The sequence below is a fragment of the Centruroides vittatus genome, unplaced genomic scaffold (assembly GCF_030686945.1).
Source record: "Centruroides vittatus isolate TY-2023 unplaced genomic scaffold, ASM3068694v2 contig_717, whole genome shotgun sequence".
Classification (NCBI taxonomy): Eukaryota; Metazoa; Arthropoda; class Arachnida; order Scorpiones; family Buthidae; genus Centruroides; species Centruroides vittatus.
In genome coordinates this window covers 4,262,700-4,288,613 of record NW_027122456.1, presented here as the reverse complement: position 1 = coordinate 4,288,613, position 25,914 = coordinate 4,262,700, and the positions used below count along the sequence as shown (strand labels likewise).

Genomic DNA, 25,914 nt, shown 5'->3' with positions numbered 1-25,914 from the left:
ATGTAGAAATTGGCAAAATGTCAACCAAATCAACTATTCATTCATCACAATGACTTGAAAATACATTGTATCTGTTCTCACTTTGCTCATCTTTTAACTTACTTGAAACAATGTGAAGGACATGAACTCATCCTAAACAATCAGTTTAACATAGTTGAAGACAGATATCAGTAGCAAACTGATTACTAGTAATGAAACCTAGTGTTTCTTATACAAATCACAGAACAAATGCATTTGATCTCACAAGATGAAATTCATAAAAGCTCTTTACCAAGGCAGAATAAAATTTGTCAAATGATCTGTCATATCAGGTTATAATAATAGCACTGTAAGTGATCAGTATGGTTATATCTAAAATTAATAGTTCTGGAAGCAAAGATGGATAGAGGTCCTGGTAGTGTAACTGACAATGCAAATGCATGGTAAGCAGCAGTTGCCAATTCAGTCCTGCTCCAGGACAATTCTTCTCTCTCAGAATATTTTAAATTAATAATAATAATATTTAAAAAATTTATTTAAATTACAAGAAGACAGTCTAACCACCTACCTCTGGTCACATTATATGTAAATTATTAAATTAGCCTGCCCTATTATTGGCTGTAATAAAAGTTGGTTAATATGGCTGATTGTTTTACATTAATTAGAAATCATATTAGTGAATTTATTGTTATATAGAAAAAAAATTCGTCATTGAATTTGAAAAAGATGCTTTCTAAATCATTTACTACATCATTTTCACTAAATCATTTTTTTTCATAAAAAATTTAAAAATCGGCTAGTTTAAAACTCTTATCTTAAATATATAAGAGTTTTTGATAATCCAACTGGTGTAATATTAATTTTCTGTTCTACAAACAGTAATGTCTGAATATTGTGAAATTAATTATTATTTATGCAATTTTTTATTAGCATCCTATATAAAATAACTAACATTCTTGCTCTATCAAATAGTTAAAACATTGAGCAACAGCCTTCCCAGCTTTCCTGGCACTCAAAGTTAAGAGGATTGTTAGGAAGTCTGATAATTTTCAATTGTATTATATAAAATTTAAATAATAACAAAACCTTTGAGGAGTAATTATTATCATAAAAATCTGTTTAAAACACTGACATTGCTCAAAGTTAAAAACATGTGGTGCCATCTGTAATGAGATGTTATTAAAAAATAACTTTATTATTATTAAATTATTACAAAAAGGCTTAATTTTGAGGGGAGATGAGTTTTTAACACGTTGACTGCCACGTGACTTTTTAGGATTCTGTTATAATTAAATTAAGTTGGCGTTTTACATTATATTATTAAAAACTCTAATCAGAGTATATAGTAATAATCAAATAGCATATAGAATGTGTTTTTCTTAAAATAAAGGTATTACGAATTATCTCGTAGTTGGCTTATGTAACAGAAAGCTCTTCGCTAAAGCCAAACTACGAGTTAATTCGTGCACAGACACGATTCGTCCTGTCACTTCGCTACAGCCAATCGGAGATGTGCGTCTAAATTCATTAGTAATAAATCGGATATAGAGGCGAGCACATCACATTTACGTCTTTTTTGAGAGTGTTATTTTTTATTTATTTTTATAATCAAATTATAAATATCCCAAAATGGATAAGAAAAGACCACTGACTAAAAAACAACTTGATTACTACACTAATCTAAGTGATTCAGAATCTGACAAAATTTTTGGTGAGGATGGGGGAGTTTATTTGGCAGCGAAATGGTCCTGTTACTGTATGTAAATGGAAAGACAAACGAGAAGTCCTTACCATTTCAAACATGCACGTTGTTGAAATGGTAGAGGTGTTCAATCGCAATGGAAAATGTTCGATGAAACCGAATATAATTCGAGATTATAATCATGGAATGTCTGGCATTGACGATCAGATCAAATGCTATCGTACTACACAGCTCTAAGAAAGACTATTAGATGGCCCAAAAAGGTTGCATTACATATTATAGAAATATATATACATAATGCGCACAAACTCTTTCAAAAAGCAACTTCTTCTAAAATAAAACTTATAAAGTTTAGAGAAGCATTCGTCAAAGCGTTGATTGGAAAAGAGATTCAACCAGTTTCAAAAAAAATTAAATTGCAGAAGCTTCACTATTTACAGAGTATCCCATCTACTCAGAAAAAACAACATCTGACAAAGCCATGTCGAATTTGTACCAAAGCTAAAAAACGCCGAGAAACGCGTTATTTCTGTCCAATCTGTCTTGAGGAGCCAGCCCTTTGCATAGAAGATTGTTTTAAAAATTATCACAAACAATAAAAATATCGTTTTGCTTTTGATTTTGAATAAACATTTTATAATATTTTCTGTTCGTTTAAATTTAAATTTCTGTTTTATAAATTATCACAAACAATAAAAATATTGTTTTGCTTTCGATTTTGAATAAACTTTTTATGATTATATTTTCTGTTCATTAATTAATAAATGTTCTGTTCATGTAAGCCAAACTTGATTTTTTGTTCTTGCCCCTGAAGCTATCTATTCATATTTACACTGATATACTACGAATTACATCGTAGCTGCACAAATATGGCAAGGAAACAAACTACGATATAACTCGTAGGTGGCGTCCTAGGCAGAAACGGTAACTACGAGTCATCTCGTAGATGGCAGTCAACGTGTTAATGATATTGTAATGTCAAAAATGAGTAAGATTTTCATTAAGTCCAACCCCACACAACCTCCTCAATTTTCCTGCACCCTCAACTTTGGTACTCCAAAATTTAATTGCACCAATGCCTCTTATAACTTTTAACAAGCCAAATCTCATTTATTAATCTTTACTCTATCCTGAGATATTAAAACAAAAATTGTTTTTTCCATTTTTTTGACTCTTTTGGGTTAAACTTGGAAATTTGCAAACAACCAAGGAGTTGTCAAATTTGACATAATTACAATACTTTCCTATGTTGTTATAACAGCTGGAAAAGTAAAAGTATATAAACTAGACTTTTGTGAACAAATTTAGATAAATTTGATATTTTATTTTGATTTTAATTAATATATTCATCTGAAAAACTATCATATGAGATCCAGAAATAACATGAAATTCAATTTCCAAAGAAAAAAAAATATATATATATATATTTTTATATAAATATTTTTTATATAAATATATTTATATAAAAATATATTTTTATATAAAAATATATTTTTATATAAAAATATATTTTTATATAAAAAATATATTTTTATATAAAAATATATTTTATAATATATTTATAAAATATATTTTTTAAATTACTTCATAAATTTTTTTGACCACAGATGATATGAACTGTTTGGAATACAAAAAAATTATTTTCAGATTAATAAATAAAGCATTTGATTTAAAGCAGTTTTAAGTATTTATTTGCAAATAGGATACATAATCCTGTGTGGTCCCTGCAAAATATCAAAAAATAATTATAAATCCATCACCCAATGCACTTTTAAGGCAGAATAGACTATTTGAAATAGGTTCTCAAAACATTTTCTAATTTGACTGCATCTGCAGCAAACTTCCTAATTCCCTCTGACAACTTGTCATTGGCCATCTGATCATCATTGATTGTCCATCGAAATTTTTTCTCATCAAATTTCACTTTTTCCATATTTTGTTGTTTGGCTACAGAACAAAACTTTCATATAGAAATTGCATTAAATAAATGACATGAGATACAAACTTTCATACACTCACCTGTCTCAGGACTTAAGTGGCGGGTTATGCCATCTTTGCTATTTGCAAGTGTCTTCAGTAGTGCAGGACTACATGACAAGGAAAATACTTTAACAATTTTAATTTTATATTAAATATTAGTGTAATAAGTTATAAATGTCATATTACTCTTTAATTAAAAAAGTCACTTAATAAATCTCTGTTTGGGATTGTGTAAAGCCGTTATAGCTTAAAACAATCAATATTTGATCTTAGAAAAAATTAATTTTGTTTATAAACTTTTGAAAGTTTAAGAAATTATATTTAATCTTAAAATTACTCAGACATATTGTTTCTCTTAATAATGTGACAGACAATAAAATGTATAATAGCAAGAATTTAAGAAAATAACAATGTTTATGTTCAATGTAACTTTAATAATGGGCTTGTTATTTTCAGAATATATCAACTTCATGTATTTTATGGCAAATATCAAACTAACTTGCACATACATGTAATATCCAAAATGATACAGATAAAGCCCTAATTTTAAGTTTAGTTTTTATTTCATCCATCCATTTTTTGGATAATGTCAGTTCTATCCACTTGTGACTTGAATAAAGCATGTTTTATAAAGATGAGGTTCAAATTGAACAGATTGTTATAGTTTTAAATTTTAAATATGTCTAACCAAATTGATTTTTCCAATAAGATTATAATCATTTGTTTATGATAAAAATAAATTCAGATATGTTATATTACATGTGTGTGCCCTGTTGGGTTAAATTACAGTGTAAACAGAAATAAGCAAAAAAATTAATATATTTCTATTTGATACTTGCCTCCTTGAATACCATCAATAATAGTCTTCAATTTACTTTCTAAATTTCCATTAATTTATATACTTATTTTACCATTAATTGCTTTTGCTTGCAGCAGTAATATCAAATGTTGGCATTACAACACACCACTTTGCCAGTGATTGTATAAAGTTTCTTGACTTTATTGTCAAAGCAAAAATTTTTGAGTTAAAATGAAAGCAATTATTCTCTTATGAGATTTCTGAAGAGATATTTAATATTTAGTATGTCAAGTTGAATAAAGCATTTTTAAAAGTTAGAAAATGGCCTAGAAGTTAGCCTAATAATTATAAAATAATGATTTCTTTTAAAATCAACATATTTATTTTTTAAGAACTACAGGCATAACAACCCAAATCTAAGAAGTAAATCTGTACTTCTTTACAGAAGTAAATGTCTGATTAGATTTTCTTGCAATGTAAGATATTTGAATATACTAAGATTAATTACAATATAAAATTTCAAGAAAATAATTAAAATAAATTGCATTTATTTTAATCTATTGTTATTAAAACAATCTTATTAGTCAAAACAATAAGACACAAAGTATGTTAAAAATCTTTTTATGCTATGTTTGTTTCATTGTTATGTTATATTTTCAAAATTATGAAATGAACATTTCATATTTGTATGATATATGAAATCCTAACAAAAGTATATTCATTGCCTAATAAATGAAAGGAAATTTAGACTAATATACTTTGTAAAATACAGTAGACTCCCCCTATAACATGGTAGATACGTTCCATGTTATATGAATCTGTGTTGTATGAGTCACTTAGATTTTACAAATACATGAGCCGTTCACAGCCCAAAGCGGTTAAGTTACTTGTTATATTTAAAATAACTTTCTTTAGTAATCAGGCTTAAAGCACTACATGACAACAATTTTTACAATACAGACTGTTTTTTGCTGCCAATGTTATGAATATACTGTCAAGTCCGCATAAATCGATACCCAGATAACTCGACACTGTCGGTTAAGTAGTCAGTTTTCTGTGGTCCCGGTTGACTTACATAGGCATTAATGTTAAAAAACTCCGGTTTACTCGACACCGTTTAACTCGTCACCACTGAATAAGTCAACATACTTTTGCTGTCCCACACTCTGATAAGTCTTCACCCCCTCCTGAAAAAATGAATTCACTCCACACGTGGTGCAAACTCATTTTTTTTCAGGAGGGGGACTCGATTTATTTATTAATATATAATTAATATATTATTATTATTAATATATATACAGGGTGGGCCAGCGAAAACGAAACGGCAGAGTGTTCGTGTTCGTCCAAGCAAAGCGCTCGGACAGGTCGATCTTTTGCTCGAGGGGACATCTTTTGCAATAAAGTTTTTGCGATTCTGAATATTAACTAAACAAACAGTTTTTTTCGAAATAAATGTTTGTTTAGTTAATACAAAATAAATGAGTTTTTAAAATTTTTTGTTGTCTGTTGTATTCAGAATCGCAAAAACTTTATTGCAAAAGATGTCCCCTCGAGCAAAAGATCGACCTGTCCGAGCGCTTTGCTTGGACGAACACGAACACTCTGCCGTTTCGTTTTCGCTGGCCCACCCTGTATATGTGTTACAGTCAAAACCCGTTTTTAGTTAGAACGCGTTTTAACTAGTTGAAACTAGTTTATACTGGATGTCTTTGTTAAAACCCATTTTGTCTAGTTAAAACTAAATTCATTTTTGACTAGCAGTAAATTCTAGTTTTAACTAGATAAAACGGGTTTTGTCTAGTTAATTTACTGCTGTACATGTTTTGATTTTAGATAAAACTAGTTTTAACTTTTAACATTAGTTAAAACTAATTTTAGCTACATAAATATGTTTGGAGGAAATAAAGTTATGTATAGTGATTTGGGGGAAGATGCCTAACATTTTGCTTATGAAGGAAATTATAGCGATAATTTGGGTTTTGGAGGCCTCTAACGAAAATATCATATTCTTGAGTATGTTTTTCAAATAAAACTTTGGAGTATATGAAAAATAATTGTATATTGTGTTTGCAATGACGACTTTTTCACTGTCTGGCATTTTAGGCATCTCACCCCAAGCATCCGGGTGAGATGCCAAATGCCATTAGGGTAAGATACCAAATATAATTGCATGAAATTAATTTTTGAATATCTTAACCAATTTTAATTTATTGCATATGTAGTACAAAGTACTTCATAGTAAGTATAACAGTGCAGTATAAATATTGTCAAGTTTCCGCCCGTTCTAACATGCTCTATAGCTAGCTGAAAGCTTTTTTCAGTGCAAAAACCTTTTTGAGAAGTCCTTACATAATTTCTATGCATATCCTGCAATAAAACGAGAAAACAAAAATTTATTAAAAATAGGCATATTGGAATTCAATTAACAAAAAATAGGCATGTTACCCCAAGAAAAATGTAGCATCTTTTCCATTTGTCAGGGTAAGATGCCTAGTGGAGTCACGTGTTCCAGCATGTCCGATTGGGATCAGCGGTAGCTCACAATGGAAACTTTAAAACCTTAATTGCATCACACATTACCGTATTTTACGGACTATAAGACGCACTTTTTTCTTCGAAAAATTGCCTCCAAAATTCAGGTGCATCATATAGTTCGTAGTGTCTTATAGGTATTTTTTTTTAAAATTGCTTAAAAATTAAGGTGCGTCTTATAGTCCGTAAAATACGGTAATTGTTTTTCGCAATTTTTAATAAATTTTATTTTAACTTTTAGTTTTAAAATGATTCTAGAAACCTTTTGCAACAAAAACTTTGTTCTTATCTTGCTTTTATTCTTCTTAGATGTAGAAAATGAGGTAACGGTAGCCAACTACAGCTTTCCGCACTTATTATTGGCCCAACGATTCATCATACAAACACATGACAATATCTGACGTCATCGTTTGAAAATATCAAAAAGTAGGCATCTTCCCCTGCTTACCATCTTACCCCAAATCATTCTGTGTGTTGCAGTCAAAACCAGTTTTTAGGTAGGATGCATTTTAACTAGTTGAAACTAGTTTATACTGGATGTATTTGTTAAAACCCATTTTGTCTAGTTAAAACTAGAATTTACTGCTAGTCAAAAATGAATTTGAGTTAAAACTAGTTTTAACAAAAACATCCAGTATAAACTAGTTTCAACTAGTTAAAATGCATTCTAACTAAAAACGGGTTTTGACTGTAACATATATATACATATTAATAAAAATGCCTTAACATTTTATGTATTTTTATGTATAAAATAATAACAGATAAACAAAAAGAAAATATACAATCTACATCAATGTCACACCAGAATCCAATTTTGCATTTTCTCACGCTAGAGGCATTAAGAAACCTTAGATGTTACTTGCCAACAATTGACAATTGCGAAGATGATGTTTTCAAAGCATTCATGATCATTGAAAAAGAAAGTCGAGACAGTTAAGTGCTCAAAACAAACAACACTAAACAAATTTTTCAGTTTTTCATCTACAGAGTAATTGTAAATGGAGGACACAATGTATTGTAAGCCTATACTACTGTATAACACACTACTGTATTTTATTAATTGTAGTTTTGTGGATTTTTTCCGACTTCGCTTTAGTCGTCACATCGGATAACTCGACACATTTCCACTTCCCCTTGGGGTGTCAACTTATGCTTAGTCAACTGTAATTTCAAATCACCCACAAGTATGTAACACTGTCAGACTAAATCAATAGTAAATAACTACTTTTAAGTTTAAATATTTACAGACAAATTCACCCAAGTAGGGATCACCATCCATTAGTTTGTGTTCCAGACGATACATTCTCGGCGACCGACCTTTCTTTTTAGGCTAAGAGCCGTCGAAAAAAGCTAAAAAGTCCTTTTTAAAACACAAAAAAGTTTCCAATTAAAAATAAAATATTTTCTAAAATTGGAACTGGTGATGTACTGTGATGTACAACTGTCCTTGTTTCTCCATCTTGCCTTTTCGGGGTGTTTCGTCCTTTTATCCACAGAGAGGAGAGCACTGGAAAATGCAGATTAAAAAGGTCCCCTTGGCGATGATATTCACATTTATAATTTGTTATTTTTTCATCTGACCATCAGACGAAAAAATAACAAATTATAAATGTGAATGGTGGTGATCCCTACTTGGGTCATATATATATATGGAGTTTCATAAAGATGAAGGATTTCATGAAGTACCAGTGATGTAACTGAAATTTATTATAGAAAAGTGATAACAAAAGAATTTTAACTATATATAATATAAAAGACAAAAAAATAAGTGAATAACTACTGTCAAACTTTTCCATAAGGGAAAGGGTAACAGGAAAGGGAAAGAAGGAAAGCAATATTAGTTTGATTTCTTAACATGACAATCACTCTTCTTTTGGCTGAAACATTTTTCCCCCCTTCCTACAGCCTGCATTAATCTTAATCAGTTATATATATTTAATGTATTTGTTTAACATGTAACAAACAATTTTCTTCACAAATAAAATTTAATAGAATTGTTTACAAAGAAAGAGATGGAAACAAAATGAATATTGAAAATGAATTTACCTGATGGTTAGAAGATCACATCCTGCTAATGCTATTATTTCACCAACATTTCTGAAAGATGCACCCATAACAACTGTTTTGTAGTCAAATTTCTTATAATAGTTGTAAATTTTTGTTACACTCTTTACTCCTGGATCTTCCAGAGGTTCAAATTGCTTTTTGTCAGTGTTTGCAACAAACCAATCAAGAATCCTTCCTACAAATGGTGAGATGAGTGTGACACCTGCATCTGCACAAGCTACAGCCTATAAAAAATATAAACTTTTAAATTTTCCAATGTATGGTTAATGCATATTGTTTATACAAATGAAACAGAATGGGTAAAAACATAACACTATGGATTTCCATGTCTTTAAAGAATGCATAAAATAAATAATTTAAACTAAACAGTAATCTGAGTTATTTTATTACTTATTTGAAATTATTTCCTGAGTTGAGTATTAAAAAATGTTCAAATTTGAACATTTTTTAATACTCAACCCAGGAAATAATTTAATTAAAATAATTAATTTGGCCAAATAAAATTAATACAATAAATTAATTCATTATATGCATTTATGCATAGAGGTCAAACTGCAATTTGCAAGCTGCATGCAGTTCTTCTTGACCCTTATTGAATCCTGTATACTTATACAATTTCTTTTTACAATTGGTACAGTCTATTTACACACATGTAATATTTTTGTAAATTTGCTGACTTGTGTGATGTGGTATATACACAGATTGCACACATGGATTGCAACTTAACCTTGAACAGGCAACTGAAAGCTAAGATAGTTTCATAAAGATGAAGGATTTCATGAAGTACCAGTGATGTAATTGAAATTTATTATAGAAAAATGATAACAAAAGAATTTTAACTACCGTATTTTACGGACTATAAGATGCATTTTTTTCTTCAAAAAATTACCTCCAAAATTCAGGTGCGTCTTATAGTCCGTAGCGTCTTATAGATATATTTTTTTTTAAATTGCTTAAAAATTAAGGTGCGTCTTATAGTCCATAAAATACGGTATATATAATATAAAATACTATTCCTTTAGAGAATGTGGCTCTTGCATATTTCTGATAAGTGATATATCACTCTTATCGTGACAAGATTTGGCCATCTGGACATTATCCTTATGATGAAATTATTAAAATAATTGGTAAGAAAGTATCATAATATAAAAGCATTATTTTTTATTTCAACTAAACAATAAATCACTGATGACAGCATTTGATAAGAATCCATTAGTAAATCCTGTTCAAAATTAAAATCTGTCAAATGTGAAAAAATATCCAGTATTTTCAGTAATGTACAGTTCCAGTTTACACAGATTTTACCATACACACACACAATTCAAAATTTCTTACTCTTACATAAAATTCAATTTTTATCCGTACAGATTTCATTAACTTACCTGGGCAAAAGAAAATAACAGAGTCATGTTACAATGTATCTTGTATTCAGATTCCAACACCCTGTGAAAAAAAATTCAAAATTTAAATTACAAAACTGAATATAACTATTAAAATATTATATATATTTATGTGGAAAAATATCAAATTTTCTTTATAACTAAATTCTTTAACATGTATTAACAACTTGTATTATTCTTAAAAGATGTAATTAGAAGATGTAAAACTGTATATTAAAGCCAAATGATTCCTGGATCATTTGGCTTTAATATAACTAATCAGGATTAGAGATGTAGAATTCAGACAGACAATATTGCTAAATATATTATCATCCTCAACTTATGAAAAATTATTGTTGGTTCCAAACAATATGTTGCACTTGCTACATGATACAATAATTAGATGTTGCATGTAATACTGTAATGACAATAAATATAATGCATATAACAAAAGCTGGTAAGTTTATTCATATTTAATCATAACTTGGATTCATTTATTTAGCTCCCAAAAATCAAAAACAATTTTATAACAATTTATTATTACTATAATTTTAATTAATTTTTCCTTAATTAAATAAAATCAGTTCCACATTAAAACTGCAATACAGGTACTCTTCACTTTACAACCTATCTGCTTAATAACCACTCGCACTTACGACCAATCAAGTTTCGACCTGCAATTCAGGAAATCCCCTTTCTCAGCTTGAGTGTTGATCAGTAGCGATTGGTAACATGCTCATTGAGCATAGTATAGGCTTGCTATGCACTTTTTTAGTCAGTGTGATGTAATTTAAACAATTTCAGGCCTCGCCAATGCACTTAATTTAGATGTTGAAGTGGAAGACATTGCTGAATTAATGGATTATGCTGATGGAGAGCTAACAAATGAAGATTTAATAGAATTGGAAGCAATGCAGTATTTGGAAGAGGAAGAAGATGAAAGAACTGAAGAAGTGAAAAAGAAATTCACGGTACATGGGTTAGCTGATGTGTTCTCCAAAATTAATGCGGCTATGTTGGAACTTGAGGCTATGGATCCAAATACTGAATGTTTTCATATAAAGATGAATGTGGATGAGTGAACTTTTGAAATGCTATAGAGAAATTTATCAAGAAAAAAGATTACAACGCAAACCACAGTTACGAGTTTCTTTTCAACTGTTACATCCAAGACCTCTGCCCTTGAAGGTACAACTTCTATTTCATTGTCATCATCTCCCTTACCTGGGAAAATAAACCTCTACAGCTCCAGATAAACAAATGATAATATGTACATATGCATGTCTTTTTATGAATAAATTTGAAGTTTGTTGCATAATTTTTATAATTTTACAACGATCCCATATTCCCAGCACAAGCTCCTCGCTTATCGACCAATTCACTTAACGACGTAGTCGTTGGAACGGAACTCGGTCGTAAAGTGAGGAGTACCTGTACTCCGTCAGTACGATTTTTGATTCCTTTGAACTTGGTTGATTGTCTACATATGTCTGATTTTTTGTTAATATATTACCATAATTAATTAAAAAAAGTATTAAACATTGGTCTCTTCCAGTACTAATCAGTAAGCAACTAGTAGAGGCAAATTTTCAGGTTTTACAACTGCTGTGCATTCTGCCACAAGCATTCCAAAATTTCATTTGCAGTGTTACCATAATAGAGAAGCATGGAATGTTACAAATTGATCGAATATTGTCTTTAGTAATGAATCCTGGTTCTGTTTTGTGTTAGAATGTGGAGGACCACAGATGAGCACTTCAGTTCACCTTTATTGTTGAGTGGCAAACAGGGCCGGCCATCGGGGGGTGCGGCGGATGCTACGCACCGGGGCCCCGCGATTGAGGGGGCCCCAACATTATCAAGAATGCACACGAAAACTTGACAATATTCCTATCGTTATCAGTATGACGAAAAGTACATTTTATCGTAAACATTATTATTGTAGATCTCTGAATTTCGACAATCTTTAAACTAATTCTCGATGATGCGAATGTTTAGTTTTTGTTATTTGATTCGGGGAACTCCCGAGGATCCCCACCTAAATTCGACTTTTTAAAAAAAATTTCAAAACCATATAGCCCGCGTTAAGAAATGAAAATAATACTGTGGCCGTCGGCCATATAAAATTATACGATTTATGTATTCGTTTGTCATAAAAATTTGTCTTTCCACTTTTTTCCCGATACTACAAATATTCGAGTAGAAAGTAACCGGTTTCGACTTATTTCTACTTAAGAAGTAGTTAAATAATTAAGCGATTAGGGAATTGGGGACATAAACAAAACCCCGATGAAAGAGCCGGAATATTACTTAAACAAAAGCTTAACCGAACCAATATACAGCCGAGTATAGTGGGGACTGATTTCTTCGAAATATTGTATTAGATGTAATAAAGACAAATTTTTCCAATTCGACGAGAGTGACCGAAAAGTTGTAAATTTTGGAAATTTCCGTGGACAACACCTGGTCCTAAAACGAATTAGTTAGAAAACAAATGACTTTTAAGTTTAACATATTTAGATTTTTACGGCTATGGTGAGAAACGTTTAAAATTTACAACAGCCCTGTCGCGTCCTTTGAGATATACTAGTGATGCGACAAAAGAGGTATTTGACATTGACCGGTATCAGCACCCTGGGGATTTGGCAGTCCTCTGCAACCGTCTTCGATTCCATCCATTAGCCACTGGTAGGGAGCTATTTGACTAAGTACATTGTTTTAAAATTTTAAAAGTAAAGAATATTTTATATCTTTATGTACTGTACGTTTCTTTGCAAAGCTATATTTAATTATAATTTTCTTTAAAAGTATATTCATATAATTGAAGAATATTTTGTATGTACCAGTACATCCACCACATATTTTATTTCACCGAGTAAGTTTTTATTATTTTACTTTTAATTGTAGCCCTTATATCGTGGCTAGCGATTCGGAATGTAATCGTGATATTAAAAATGCATTTAGAGAAGTCTACGGTTTTTACTGGCTTATCGAATAAACGATACGAATGGAGCCTAGACCATCACTGACGCGCAATTGACTGATTGCCCCTGGATGTCGGCTTCTTACAGAAACACAGCTTCCCTATCATCAAATGTCACGGCACGCCCCTGGTATATAATCGTAGTTTTAATGTTTCTTTTATAATTTCTTCTATCTTTTTTTGTCTGTCTTATTTCTGGAACTTTCGGTCTGACTACAGCCTACAGGTGGGTCCTATTGACAAAGCCGGCGCTTCCTTTGTTTTCCCTCTGTAAGGTGTTGACCTTACAAGTGGTATTACCCGACCGCACGTGGGTCCAATTGACAAGGTCGCGCTTCTTTTGTTCCCACTCTGCTAAAAGATCAATACTTTACAAGGAGCCTCCGAGAAGTTGTGAGAGTTCGAGTTCAGCACGAGAAAGAAAGACGTGTCATACTACAAAACGTTTAATTATTGTTACATCTAATCATGTCCATGCCAAGGAAATATCCCTCTGGGTGTCAAAAAAGAAAATTAGCAGAAAAGAAAAAAGTAGAAAAGCTAAATTTCAAGAAATCACAAGTAGATCTGTTTTCTTGGCTACGAAGTAATTCCAGCAATGAAATTGTTTCGACTTCAGAAGTTACAGTTCAAGCTTCAACTGGAGAAGAAAGTTCCGCACAAACTACACAGTCTTGCAATGAAAATGTTGAAACTGTGAAATTCGTTGAAGAACCGCATGTTTATACAAATATGATCGAATCAGAAAATAACGTCGAAAATGACAATAACGAATATGATCAAATGAACATAAGTGATCCAGATTTATGGCCAAGTATTATAACTGATAAGTTTCGAATGTTTTGTGTTAAAACCGGACCTGTACAACACAAAGGAGTTTTTGCTAAGAATGATGAAGGTAGGTCATTTTCCACTACGTACTACTTTAAAAAAATGCCAAATGGTGAAACCCAGCTTCGCAGCTGGTTAATTTATTCAAAAACGCAAGACTCGGTATTTTGTTTTTGTTGTATACTATTTTCTAAAAGAAGAGGAAATGAACAATCTACACGGTTTATAGGTGGCTATAGTAACTGGAGAAAGCTGTCAACTGTAATTCAAGATCATGAGCGTTCTATTTGTCACTTTAATTCGTTTATTGCTTGGAAAGAATTACTAAAACGACTAAATTTATGTTCGACTATTGATGAAACTAATCAAGTTAATATAAATAAGGAAACGGAACGACTTAAATTACTATTTCAAAGAATTGTAGATGTGATTCTATTTTTAGCATGTAATAATCTTCCACTTCGAGGAACCCATGAAATAATAGGAACGCCTAATAATGGAAATTTTTTAAGTTTAATCGAATTTTTAAGTAAATACGACTCTGTGTTAATGGATCATATAAACAGAATAAAAAATTCGAAAAATAGAATTGTGCATCATTTAGCACATAGATCACAAGAACAAATTATTTCTGCGTTAGGAGATGAAGTCCTTAACAAAATTAAAAACGATATAAAAGCAGCCACATACTATAGTGTCCAAATGGATTGTACTCCTGATATTTCCCATAAGGAACAAACTTCAGTTATTATTAGGTATGTAAATTTTGAAGAGAAAAGATTAATTATAAATGAGTCATTTATAAGGTTTATTGAAGCAACTGATGTGACTGGAGAAGGACTAGCAAAAACTCTATTGAAAACATTAAGTGAGCTTGATTTAGATATTATGAATTGCAGAGGGCAGGGATACGACAACGGTAGCAACATGAAAGGGAAATATAAAGGTGTACAATCTAGAATAATTGCTCTAAACCCTCATGCAATATATGTGCCTTGCCTATCACACTCTTTTAATTTATTAATTTGTGATGCCGCTTCCAGCAGTATATATTGTAAAAATTTTTTTGGGATATTGCAACGTTTATATTGCTTATTTTCTGCATCTACAAAGAGATGGGAAATTCTACAAAAACATTTAAACATTACTCTTAAACCATTATGTGACACTCGTTGGGAAGCCAAAATAGATTCGGTTAAAGCAGTGTATACACAGTTTGAACAAACTTGTAATGCCCTAGAAGAATTTATTTATGTAAGTAACGATAATACAGCGGTATCCGAAGCTAAAAGTCTATTGGATTCAATACAAGAAATGCCATTTATTTTATGTTTAGTAGTATGGTTTGCAATGTTGTCTAAAATCAACGCAATCAATATACTATTTCAAGCAAAAACAATTATTCTTGAGTCGGCTTTTAATTTAGTCAATAAAATTAAAACTGAAATCCAAAATTTAAGAACAAAATTTAACACATTTTTAGACGAAGCAAAAGTGCTAGCACGTAATTTAAATATTTCAGAACATTTTCCTGAAAAACGAATACGAAAAAGAAAAAGGTTATATTCCGAAATAGCAGAAGATGAAGTTATAGAAAACCCGGTAGAGGAATTTAGATGTTATTTTTTTTAACACTCTAATTGATACGGTTATTGTACAAATAGAAGATAGATTTAAAAGTATACCAAATATTATTTCTGATTTCAAATTAATCACTGATATGAAAACCTTAGAAAAACATGAATTAGAAAAATGTTCCAAAAACTTTGTAAATTTTTATAACAAAGATGTAGATGAAAACCTAATCCAGGAAATTGGTTTGCTACGGGATTTGATTTTGAATGAAAGGGATGTAAATAACGCACAAGATATATTGCAATACATACTAAATAATAATTATAATGAGTTATTTCTAAATGTATTAACTGTATTAAAACTTTTCTTTACGTTGCCAGTTACTATAGCAAGTGCTGAGCGCTCTTTCAGCAAATTAAAATTAATAAAGAATTATCTTCGATCCAGCATGTGTGCAGAACGCTTAAATGCACTTGCTATATTAAGCATCGAAAAAGAAATTGCAAAAAATTGTAATTTTTCTGAAGTAATTAATGTATTAGCAAGAACAAAATCACGCTTTAAATAAACATGCATTAATATATGTTCGTGTTTGTAAATTTTTTTATTTTAGAAAAACATTTGGGCCCAAATAGTTTCTTGCACCCGGGCCCCTTTATCGAGAAGGCCGGCCCTGGTGGCAAACTACCCTTACTACTGACATGTTGTACGACCATCAGTCACCCCATTAGTAGTTTGAAAGACATCGACGGCACAGCAGCATGCTTGGGAAATCCTGCACTCATGTTGTCTTTCATAGCAGGGCTGCAAACAATTAATCGCAGTTCATCGCAGGGCTGCAAAATATAAATATCAAAATTTATTTTGATATTTATATTTTGGAAATAACTGTTTGAACATAACATAATTAACATAAAATTGAATTTTTTGTAAGAGTAAGAAATTTTGAATTGTGTGTGTGTATGGTAAAATCTGTGTAAATATCAAAATTTATTTTGATATTTATAATCTTTATTTTTACATTTATTTGTATTTATATTTATAATCCTCCAAGTCTTCAGGAAAGAAAATTTTAGTAACTTAAAAAGGTATAAAGAATAAAAATTATTCTTAAATAACCAAACTGAAAATTTATGATAAAAATTATTTCCAGACTGATAAAAAAAAAACTAAAAATTGGTATATTAAATACATTAAAACCATTAGAGGACTATTTTAACTTTTTGCATTGTATGGCGAACGAGTGGCCTACAATAAAAAGTCAACTCCACTGTGGAACTGTTATTACCTCAACAACATGTGAAAGGACCGAATGGAATTGACTCATCCTGTACGTATAGTCTCAAGAAATATATATTTTTCTGTAAAAATAAAAATTGGTAATCAAACTTACTTGGCTGCCTGAATTCCTTCCCACGTGGAGGCCAATTTAATCAAGATTCGCTCTTTACTAATCCCTTCGTCTTCATACAACTTGATTAATTTCTTGGCCTTCTCTATAGATCCCTCCTTGTCAAATGATAATCTGGAAAAAAGAAAGTAGTCTATTAGTTTTATTCAATTTGCACATAAAAAGTTGCGCATCACTGGTTTAGAAAGAAAAATCAAAATCCATTTTAGGAAAGAACAGGATTACCTAGCATCTACTTCCGTGGACACTCTTCCGGGAACAATTTTCAAGATCTCGCAACCGAATAACACAAACAACTTATCCATGGCCAGAGCGACCGCCTCATCTTTATTCCTGAAATAAATAAAAGTTCATAAATATGGTGTAAAACAAGCATAAAGACAATAAGCCATACTTCGAGCATTACCTCATTTCATTCAATTGTATTAAATCGTATAAAACATTTTTTTTTATTAGAGTTTTTTTCTCGTTATAAAATTTTAAACAAATTAGAAAATTCCCACACGACGTAAGAAAGCTTTTTACTATTATCGTCCGTTCTATCGAATAAAGTAAAGTAGAAGTATTTGATAGAAAAGATCTTTTCCATCTCGTTCCGACGAATCTTAGGATCACGAAGAAAAGTCACCAGAGGGCGATAATCACCGATGGGAAGGTCGAGAGAAGGACGGAATTTCTCCGAGTGAAAACCTTAGAAAAATAAAGATACTCACGCGCCGTTCTGTTTACCGTAATCGACAGCGGTTTGGACTAAGTGCTGATAGGCGGGCAGCTGCGAAGCGGCCAAAATGAGCGAAGGATTCGTGGTGGCATCGGTAGGTAAGTACTCTCGCATGGCTGCAAAGAAAACATTCTTATCCTCCGTCCGTCCGGATCCTCGACCGACGACGGACGAGGCTTACCTTCGAAGTCTCCGGTGTCGGCCACCACCACGGTCATCTTTTTCAGTTGATCTAAAGAAGACATTTTTCTTTCTTTTTTTTATTTTTTTTCCTAGCGATGCTACACCAAAACTTCCCGACTGATCACTTCCGATTACGCGATCGAACTGCGACGAAGCATGAAGGGATTGCGCCCTCTACTTTCTCCGAAAGGAACCGGAAGTTCCGACATATCTGCAGATTAGATTATTTTTATTTAAAAATTCATGAAGCGTCTACGAAATTATAAATAATATTATTTTCAATTTTGATAATGATGATAATAATAAATGTACAATTACACGATTAATCATCACATTTTGCATAAGCGACTAATTTACTAAGGAAAATTTGATATTTCGTCATACTTCAATTTTATTTTTTAATTTTCCGGTTTCTTTATACCGTAAAATAGCGGCTAGCGGAAAATAATGACTAAATAGGTCAAAACAACGCGAATTGTGAGGCCAAACCGGAAAAAAATTACAATTGGAGCACGGAGAAATTTGTTTTACAATTAAAACCTCCATTAAGATTATTAAATACTTTTAAAATTCCGTGTTTACATCTTTTGCGTCATATGTTTATATATTTTATCTTTAATAATAACAATCTTTCCCGATAAGAAGTTGGCGTAATCTACGTTCTTCTCTGTTAAAATTTATTTAATGTTATCTTAAAATTAAGTTTGTTAAGTTAATGATATGCAAATATCAGACGCTGAAAATATTTAAAATTGGTTTATTGAATTTTATTATTAAAAAAGTTTCTAACTTAATATTAAAGCTAAAGCGCTCGATGTATAGAGACTGTTCTGTATGTCTTTCTCCATTCCGGCGATTCAAAAAATTTCTATTAGTGTAATGTCGAAATACAAAGTTTGATGTAAAACTAGATTTTTTTCACACTTAAATGACATTTTTTAAAATATATATTCGAGAAAGCAGCTTATAATTTTCGTTTTATCACGAATTTTTTCTTCATATTTTATCGGTGAGAATATCTTCGATTTATCGAGGAATATTGTAAAAGTTAAACTAAATTGAATAATCTTAAACAAGTATTTAGGATAAATATATATTGCACATTTTTATCTTAAACTTTACCAGTTATATATTTAATTTAACATAAAATTTTATCTCTAAGTGTAGTCTTTATATTCAAGACTTTTGAATAATTATTGATAAGAAAAATCTGATCGGTATTATTAATTAATTGCTATCTTAAAAAGTATCGCTTTATTTTTTTTATTTAAATCGTTTAAATGTAGGTCAAACGAACGTTTCTACAGTTACGAACAAGAAAATTTTTAAACAAATTTCTACTCATTTTTCTACAATGAATAATCATTGAGATTTAAAGGGCAGTCACAAAAATTTTATCTGGATATTACAATTTTCAGATCACAAGCACGTTATTAATTTAAAATTAATTTTTCAAATTTAATACTTAGCTAACAGTTTATAAAATGATTTATATTTAATAATCTGCGAAATCATATAGCTTATATTTATTGGAAACGTTTAAAGGCATTCTTATTTCATAATTATTGTGCTCCGATTACCATTTATAATTGTGTGACCGTTATTTGAATATATAAATTATATTATATGTATATATTATACAATGAAATTGTCTGTATAAATACATATATCATCAGCAAATCTTAGATCAAGGTCTTTTAAGTAGTCGAAATCGACCCTCAGGAGTCGAAAATTAGTCGGAGTTCGATTAAAAACGGTTCATTTAGTCTAATTAACTTTATAATAAATGAGAAGCGAGGATATATTACTTCTACAGGATACAAAACTGTCTGCCAAAAACCGGTACTACTTCATTATCGTATTGCTCAACCGTATTTGCCAATTTGCTCCACGCCAGAGAAAATTATTAGTCATATGTGTGTTTCTTATTCCTTGTCGTTATGGTGCTTTACTACGGAATTTAAACAAATTATATAATTTTCTTTACTAATTTTCTTTAGAAAAATATGCCAGTATATCAATCTGAAACAGCTTCATACAATTTTTAATTTGTTTATTTGTTGTACTATTTTGTATTTGATATACTGTATTTTCTTTTAAAATCATCTATCCTGTTAAATAGTACTGGACTATTTGCTATCGTTTAGCGATGTTATTTTCGAAGGACAGATTTTGTTATCTACCTCCAATTTGTTTATCGGTCCACTTAACTCAGTTTATCGATGAATTAAAACGTTTCGGGTGAATTCGTTTGTATACAAACCTAAAATAGTATCAAGTAGGATATGAAAGAAAGTAAGAATGTGCAGGAGACAAATAGCGGAATTTGTTACGTAAAAGTAAAATAGCGTAACAAGATACACTTATCATTTAACATAATATTTCGCAATACAAGAATTAATAAGACATCAGCTAAGTCATCCGGATTACTTAAACAATAAACTGTGTAATGTTTTAATTAATTTTAGAAATCAAAGTTTTTTTTGTTTTTTTTCAAAGCAGTCCAAACAAAACCACGTAATTCTAATTTCATATTATCAGGATTATTATAACTAGCGTGAAGCATCTACATCTCCTTATAGTTCCCAGGGGTCACGCTGCCTGTTGCAAAATTTGCAATTTGAGAAAATTTTATTCATCTGGCGATTGGAGTGGCAGAAAAAAGTCATTCGGTGAAAATTTATTTTAGAAGGCTTGCGAAACATGGGCTGAGCAGCCACGGAGTTAGTTTTAATTAGATGAACAGTACTCACACTATAACACGAATTTTACTGTTAATAAACAAAAATAAAGTTGCTTGAGAAACTCGGTCATTAAAGGGACTATTTTTTGAATAATCTATTGCTTTTAGCCCTTAATTTTGTTTTATTTCAAGTCTATATTAATTAGACATATCTATATATATAATCGAGACGAGTTGATAATAATAATAATAATCAGTGCAGAGCCCAAACGGTTAGGAGTTGAAAGTTGAAATTCGGTACACAGGGTACCAAATTTAAGTACCAAAGTGTTAAGTAACAATGGAAGTGTTAACAACAATGGAGAACAAGAGAAAGCGACGTGCAAGATTTACGGGCGCTGGAGGAAAAATAAAAAAAAGAAACAGAGTAATATGTTAGAACATATTCGATTTTCAAATTTAAACAGATTAGTTCGGTTTTTCTCGACTTTTCTTCTTTAGAACATTCGATGAAAATCGAACGATATAATCAGAACACGTTGTGAAAATCGAACAATATTAGAACATTCGATTTTCAAATTCGACCTTTCTTTAGAAATATTTAGTTCGTTGATGAAATTACTCTTTTTTTGTGACTATAACGTAATAATCTTAATCTTCGCTATCGTTACTTTTGCCCGAGCAACGCCGGGCCTACCTGCTAGTATATATATAATTGATATAGACTTGAAACAAAAGGGTTATTTTTTATATTGTCAGTCATCTTTTCATTTCTGGTTGATACAAAAAGTCATAGTAAGCGAAAAAGTAACCTGGTGAATAACTTTCTATTTTGGCGAGTAAAAATGTGTCTGGCGAATGCTATAAAAAATCTAGGGTGACCCCCTAGTTTCACATCGTATCGCACAGTGCTTCTCAAATAGGAACCCTAGACGCCTTAAGATCCCATTTAACGGTGCAAAACATTTAAATATTTTTTTTGTTTTTAAATCATTCAATTTAACTAATATAAGTCAAAGATATAACGAAAATCTACTTCTCGTGAATTAAAAGCATTTTTCATTTTCCTTGCACCAAATAGTTTAAGCACCAGTAAACAATACTTCACTACTTTTGACCATTATAAAGCACTTTATTTGAGGTGCTTTATATTGACTCATTGGATTGTCAATAGATACTAAATTAATGCGACGAATGTATCTGTAATAATAAAATATGTGTGAGTATAAAGATGTAACTTAAAAAAACTTTATTTACTTAAAGTTACTTAACAAAACACTGTTTGTTGCAAATTGTAAATGTTAATCTTAATTTCTAGAATATTTTATATGGATAATTTATAGACTACACAATAAATTAATTATGTATGGATGTTAAAGGGACCGTACAGTTTAAAATTAGATTTAGGGAGCTTTGACACCAAAAAGCTTGAGAAGCTAATCTACAGATTTCATAATATTAGCGGAAAGTTTCATAGTCGTCAGTGAAAATACAATTGAAGTAGTTAAACTTTGATATAAATTACCCTGAAAAACTAAGTATCGACAAATTGTTCCTCGCCAGCCGATAGGCCTAGCCAAATTCACGATGGGTATGAGAGAGCTCATTAGAATCTGACATAGAAAAGGAGTTATTATGAATTTAAAGCATTAAATCGAATTTCAAATATATCAAATACATATAAAACAGCTTTTTTTATTGTTCTTTAAAAAATTAATAGATACTTGTTATCATAAGATAGTCATAAGTGCTTTTCGTAAGAAAAACTGAACCGTAATACAGAATAACTCGAAAGAGAAGCCAACTTTACAAAAGATCCACAATTAAACAGAGACAATAGAATTTCATTAGAGAAAATTCTTGCAAAAGATTTCGTCAGAGATAAATAAATAAATTTTTAACAAAAATATTGGACCTATAACAAATTAATTTAAATTAAATTAATTCTATTTTCTTCCATCCAGAAATTCATCAACGGGAAGAAATTAAAATGTATAAATATTAGATAAACGCTTTCTAACACAGAAAAATGAAAGTATTCAAATGCCATAAGTTCATACTTTGTAATTTTATATGAATTCGAATTTTATTATATTTTAAAATATAATCTTAAAAATTTACTCGCAGGTTTCTATTAAATGATATTTTGATTTGGTATTCGGATAATCCTAAAACTAATGAATCATTTAAATCTGTATGTCTTTTTAGAATTCTTATTTTTTGAGATTTTTATTCCGAAAACTTAACTTGAAAATTTGAATTTTAGCACGCAGCAAATTTCATTCAACTGTATTTCGAAATTAAAATCAAAGAAATCCATCCAATTACAAAGTAGTTTTCTTTATAATTCAGTTTATAATTATTTGTAATCACTATAACATCTATATGACTCACAATGTTATTTTTCAGAATTTTATTTATATATTTTAAAGTTTATACAAAACTTTAAAATATAAAAAAATAAATTTAATTGGATATAAATATTAAAATATGTTCAAACCACGATTGTGGTAAAAATAAACTATTGAGATTCATATAAATTTCTAGAAAGACTTTCAATGGGAAACTGGCCCCTATTTAGACGTTACATATGAGAAAACCCGAAAAATTCCACATGGCCACTAGTTAGTCCGATAGTCAGGTAGGCTACTAAGCCACGACCAACTACTAGTGTTCAGGGATTTCATCTACTCAGGCCATTAGTGGACACTTCAAACTTGGAGTCTATGAGAGCTTAATGGGAGACCACAAAACGTTAAAAGAATTTTCAAGATTTTGTTTTTAATGTATTCTACTTAAATAAAAGAAAGTCACGATATAAAAAAATTTCTGAAATTTGTTTCTTGTCCTCCTGTTGAAATTTAATGTTATCAAGTTTCTATATTCGTTTTTAATCTGAGGACTTATCACATCTGTCATGTGTGATAAGCCATAATCTGAGGATGACGTATGGTATGACTATCACACCTGTTGTCACACCAGATTATGACTTATCACACCTGTTGTCACACCAGATTATGACTTATCACACCTTATCACACTTATGCTTCTAATCTGACTTATCACACCTGTGTGATAAGTCAGATTAGAAGCAAATATAGAAACTTGATAACAGCAAAGAAAATTTGTTACTTAAGAATGAAAAGCGTTCATTTTCTTTGACATTAAGATGTTTAAGCACTAATAAACAATATTTCACTACTTTCACACGCCGATATAAAGCACTTTTGCCTATCATTTCGATAGTCAACGAGCGATTATTTATTGTGACATTGTCACAATATCGGGCTGCAATTTTTAATCTTTAAATTATCCGATACGTACAAAACAGTACGTAGACAATCTTTTAAGCTTTATAAAAATATGTTTTAAAATTTAAAAAAATTTTAATTAGTACAGTGATGCTTTCCGATGTCATCATTCATTATAAGTAAAGGTTATATTGAGTTGAACAGTCACTCACAGTCAAGTTCAGAATGTAAGGAGCGAAAAAAGAAAAAAATAATCATGTTATATTTCTATATTTTTAAACATTTATTTTATAATAATAAATAAATAAATAATTTAAAATATATGCTCTCCGCCTCAAATTAGTAGTGTCTTGTCACTGTATATAATACCTTTTCCGTTAGTAAGCCCCTGTACATCGTACTTTTCCTGTTAGCAATAGTCATACCGGTCATCTATCTAGCTCAGTGTTTCCCAACGTGGGGCCCACGCCCCACAAGGGGCAATTTGATTTTTAAGGGGGGAAATTCGAAAATGGATTCGTCCAGAGTTTAAGTTAACCGTATAGCCGCTGTACACTATATTTATTGTAAATATTGATTTAAGTTAGTTTTAGTTTTCTTTGTTTCCCTTTCCTTTATAACCCTTTTCCCTTGGGGTGAGATTAACAATTCTGGGAACCACTAAAAACAACGAAGCCCTGATGCCTTTGAAAGAGGAGAAAGGACATTCTTTGCCCAGACCTTGAGGTGGACAGATGTGAGTTGTGGTGTTCTAGGTTGTATTTAGCAATGACTGGAAAGTGCAATGACTTTGATGAAAGGATCTGGTTTTAGCGTGGTTACGACAAAACAGTGGTGGCTATTAAGTGTATATTTTAGGGGGCTTAAGAATTTTAGAAAGGCTTAGATAGGACATAGCGCAAAAAAGGTTGGGAAACACTGATCTAGCTCCATTCTCGAGATTATAGAAAGACGGACGGACGGACAACAGTGGAATTTATAGGTCTACATTTTTTTTAAAAAATTGAGCCCAATAAGTACTAAATTAATGCAATTCGTGTATTTGCGTTAAGAATACGTTTATATGGGTACGAATATGTTAGTCACGAGCTGTTTGTTAAAACTGCATAAGAGCACTTTTTCGCTCTTATATAATTTTAATAAACGTTAATTAATTTTTAAAATACTTTAAATAAATATAAGACTATACAATAAACTGATTATAAATAGAAGCTGAATAGACCGTGAAATTTTTAAATTAAGTTTAGGGAGCCTTAGCACCGAAAGTTTGAGAAGCGCTCGTCCTTCTCTTTATTCGTCAAGAGATACTAATTTATAATTCACTTCAATTGTCTAAAAATAATATGATTATAAATAGTACAAAAGTCATTCATGATTACTTTTAATAAATTGACAAAAATTCTGAGATAAAATACATAAAATTTAAATCTATTGAAAGTAAATACCGTAAAACCTGTCTAAAACGGAAATCTGCAAAAACGAGTAAAATAATTCGATACTGTGCCGTTTTACACAGGTTTACAATATTAAATTTTTATATTTTATTTCATTTTATCAATTTATATTCATTTTTACGAATCATTATTTAAAAAAATAACTGTTTGATTCTCTTCGTTGCACCTATGTCAACAATTTATTTCGGCTCTTCCAAACATTATTTGCCTCTTTTACTTTTTGTTTTTTAGCTTTAATTTTACTAGTAACAAATGCTGGATAAGTTACAAAGCGTTATTTTTAACAACAAATTTATTACGAACCTTTTTCTAGTTAACAAACAGCAGCTTTGAAAAAAACGTTTGTCTTATTTTAATTTCTAAAACGCTTTAACATTGACATTT

The 25,914-nt window shown here is 30.5% G+C and overlaps 1 protein-coding gene and 1 long non-coding RNA gene across 3 annotated transcripts; one reads left to right on the top strand and one right to left on the bottom strand.

Moving 5' to 3' along the window:
• Positions 1-3,344: 3,344 nt before the first annotated feature.
• Positions 3,345-18,315, bottom strand: Taldo (transaldolase). Of its 2 annotated transcripts, XM_067276908.1 has the most exons (8): positions 18,141-18,315; positions 17,952-18,075; positions 17,464-17,571; positions 17,221-17,352; positions 10,442-10,502; positions 9,039-9,283; positions 3,701-3,768; positions 3,345-3,628 (listed from the first exon to the last, which is right to left on the bottom strand). In XM_067276908.1, exons 1-8 carry the CDS (start codon positions 18,202-18,204, stop codon positions 3,468-3,470), a joined length of 963 nt encoding a protein of 320 aa, XP_067133009.1. In that variant the 5' UTR covers positions 18,205-18,315; the 3' UTR covers positions 3,345-3,467. The 2 variants fall into 2 exon arrangements, with proteins under 2 accessions (XP_067133009.1, XP_067133010.1); XM_067276909.1 differs by lacking the exons at positions 17,952-18,075; positions 18,141-18,315 and adding an exon at positions 17,645-17,877.
• LOC136980708 (uncharacterized) lies at positions 12,228-13,569 on the top strand. Its single transcript, XR_010881590.1, has 2 exons — positions 12,228-13,170; positions 13,247-13,569. It is a non-coding gene; the product is annotated as an uncharacterized lncRNA (long non-coding RNA).
• Positions 18,316-25,914: the final 7,599 nt, after the last annotated feature.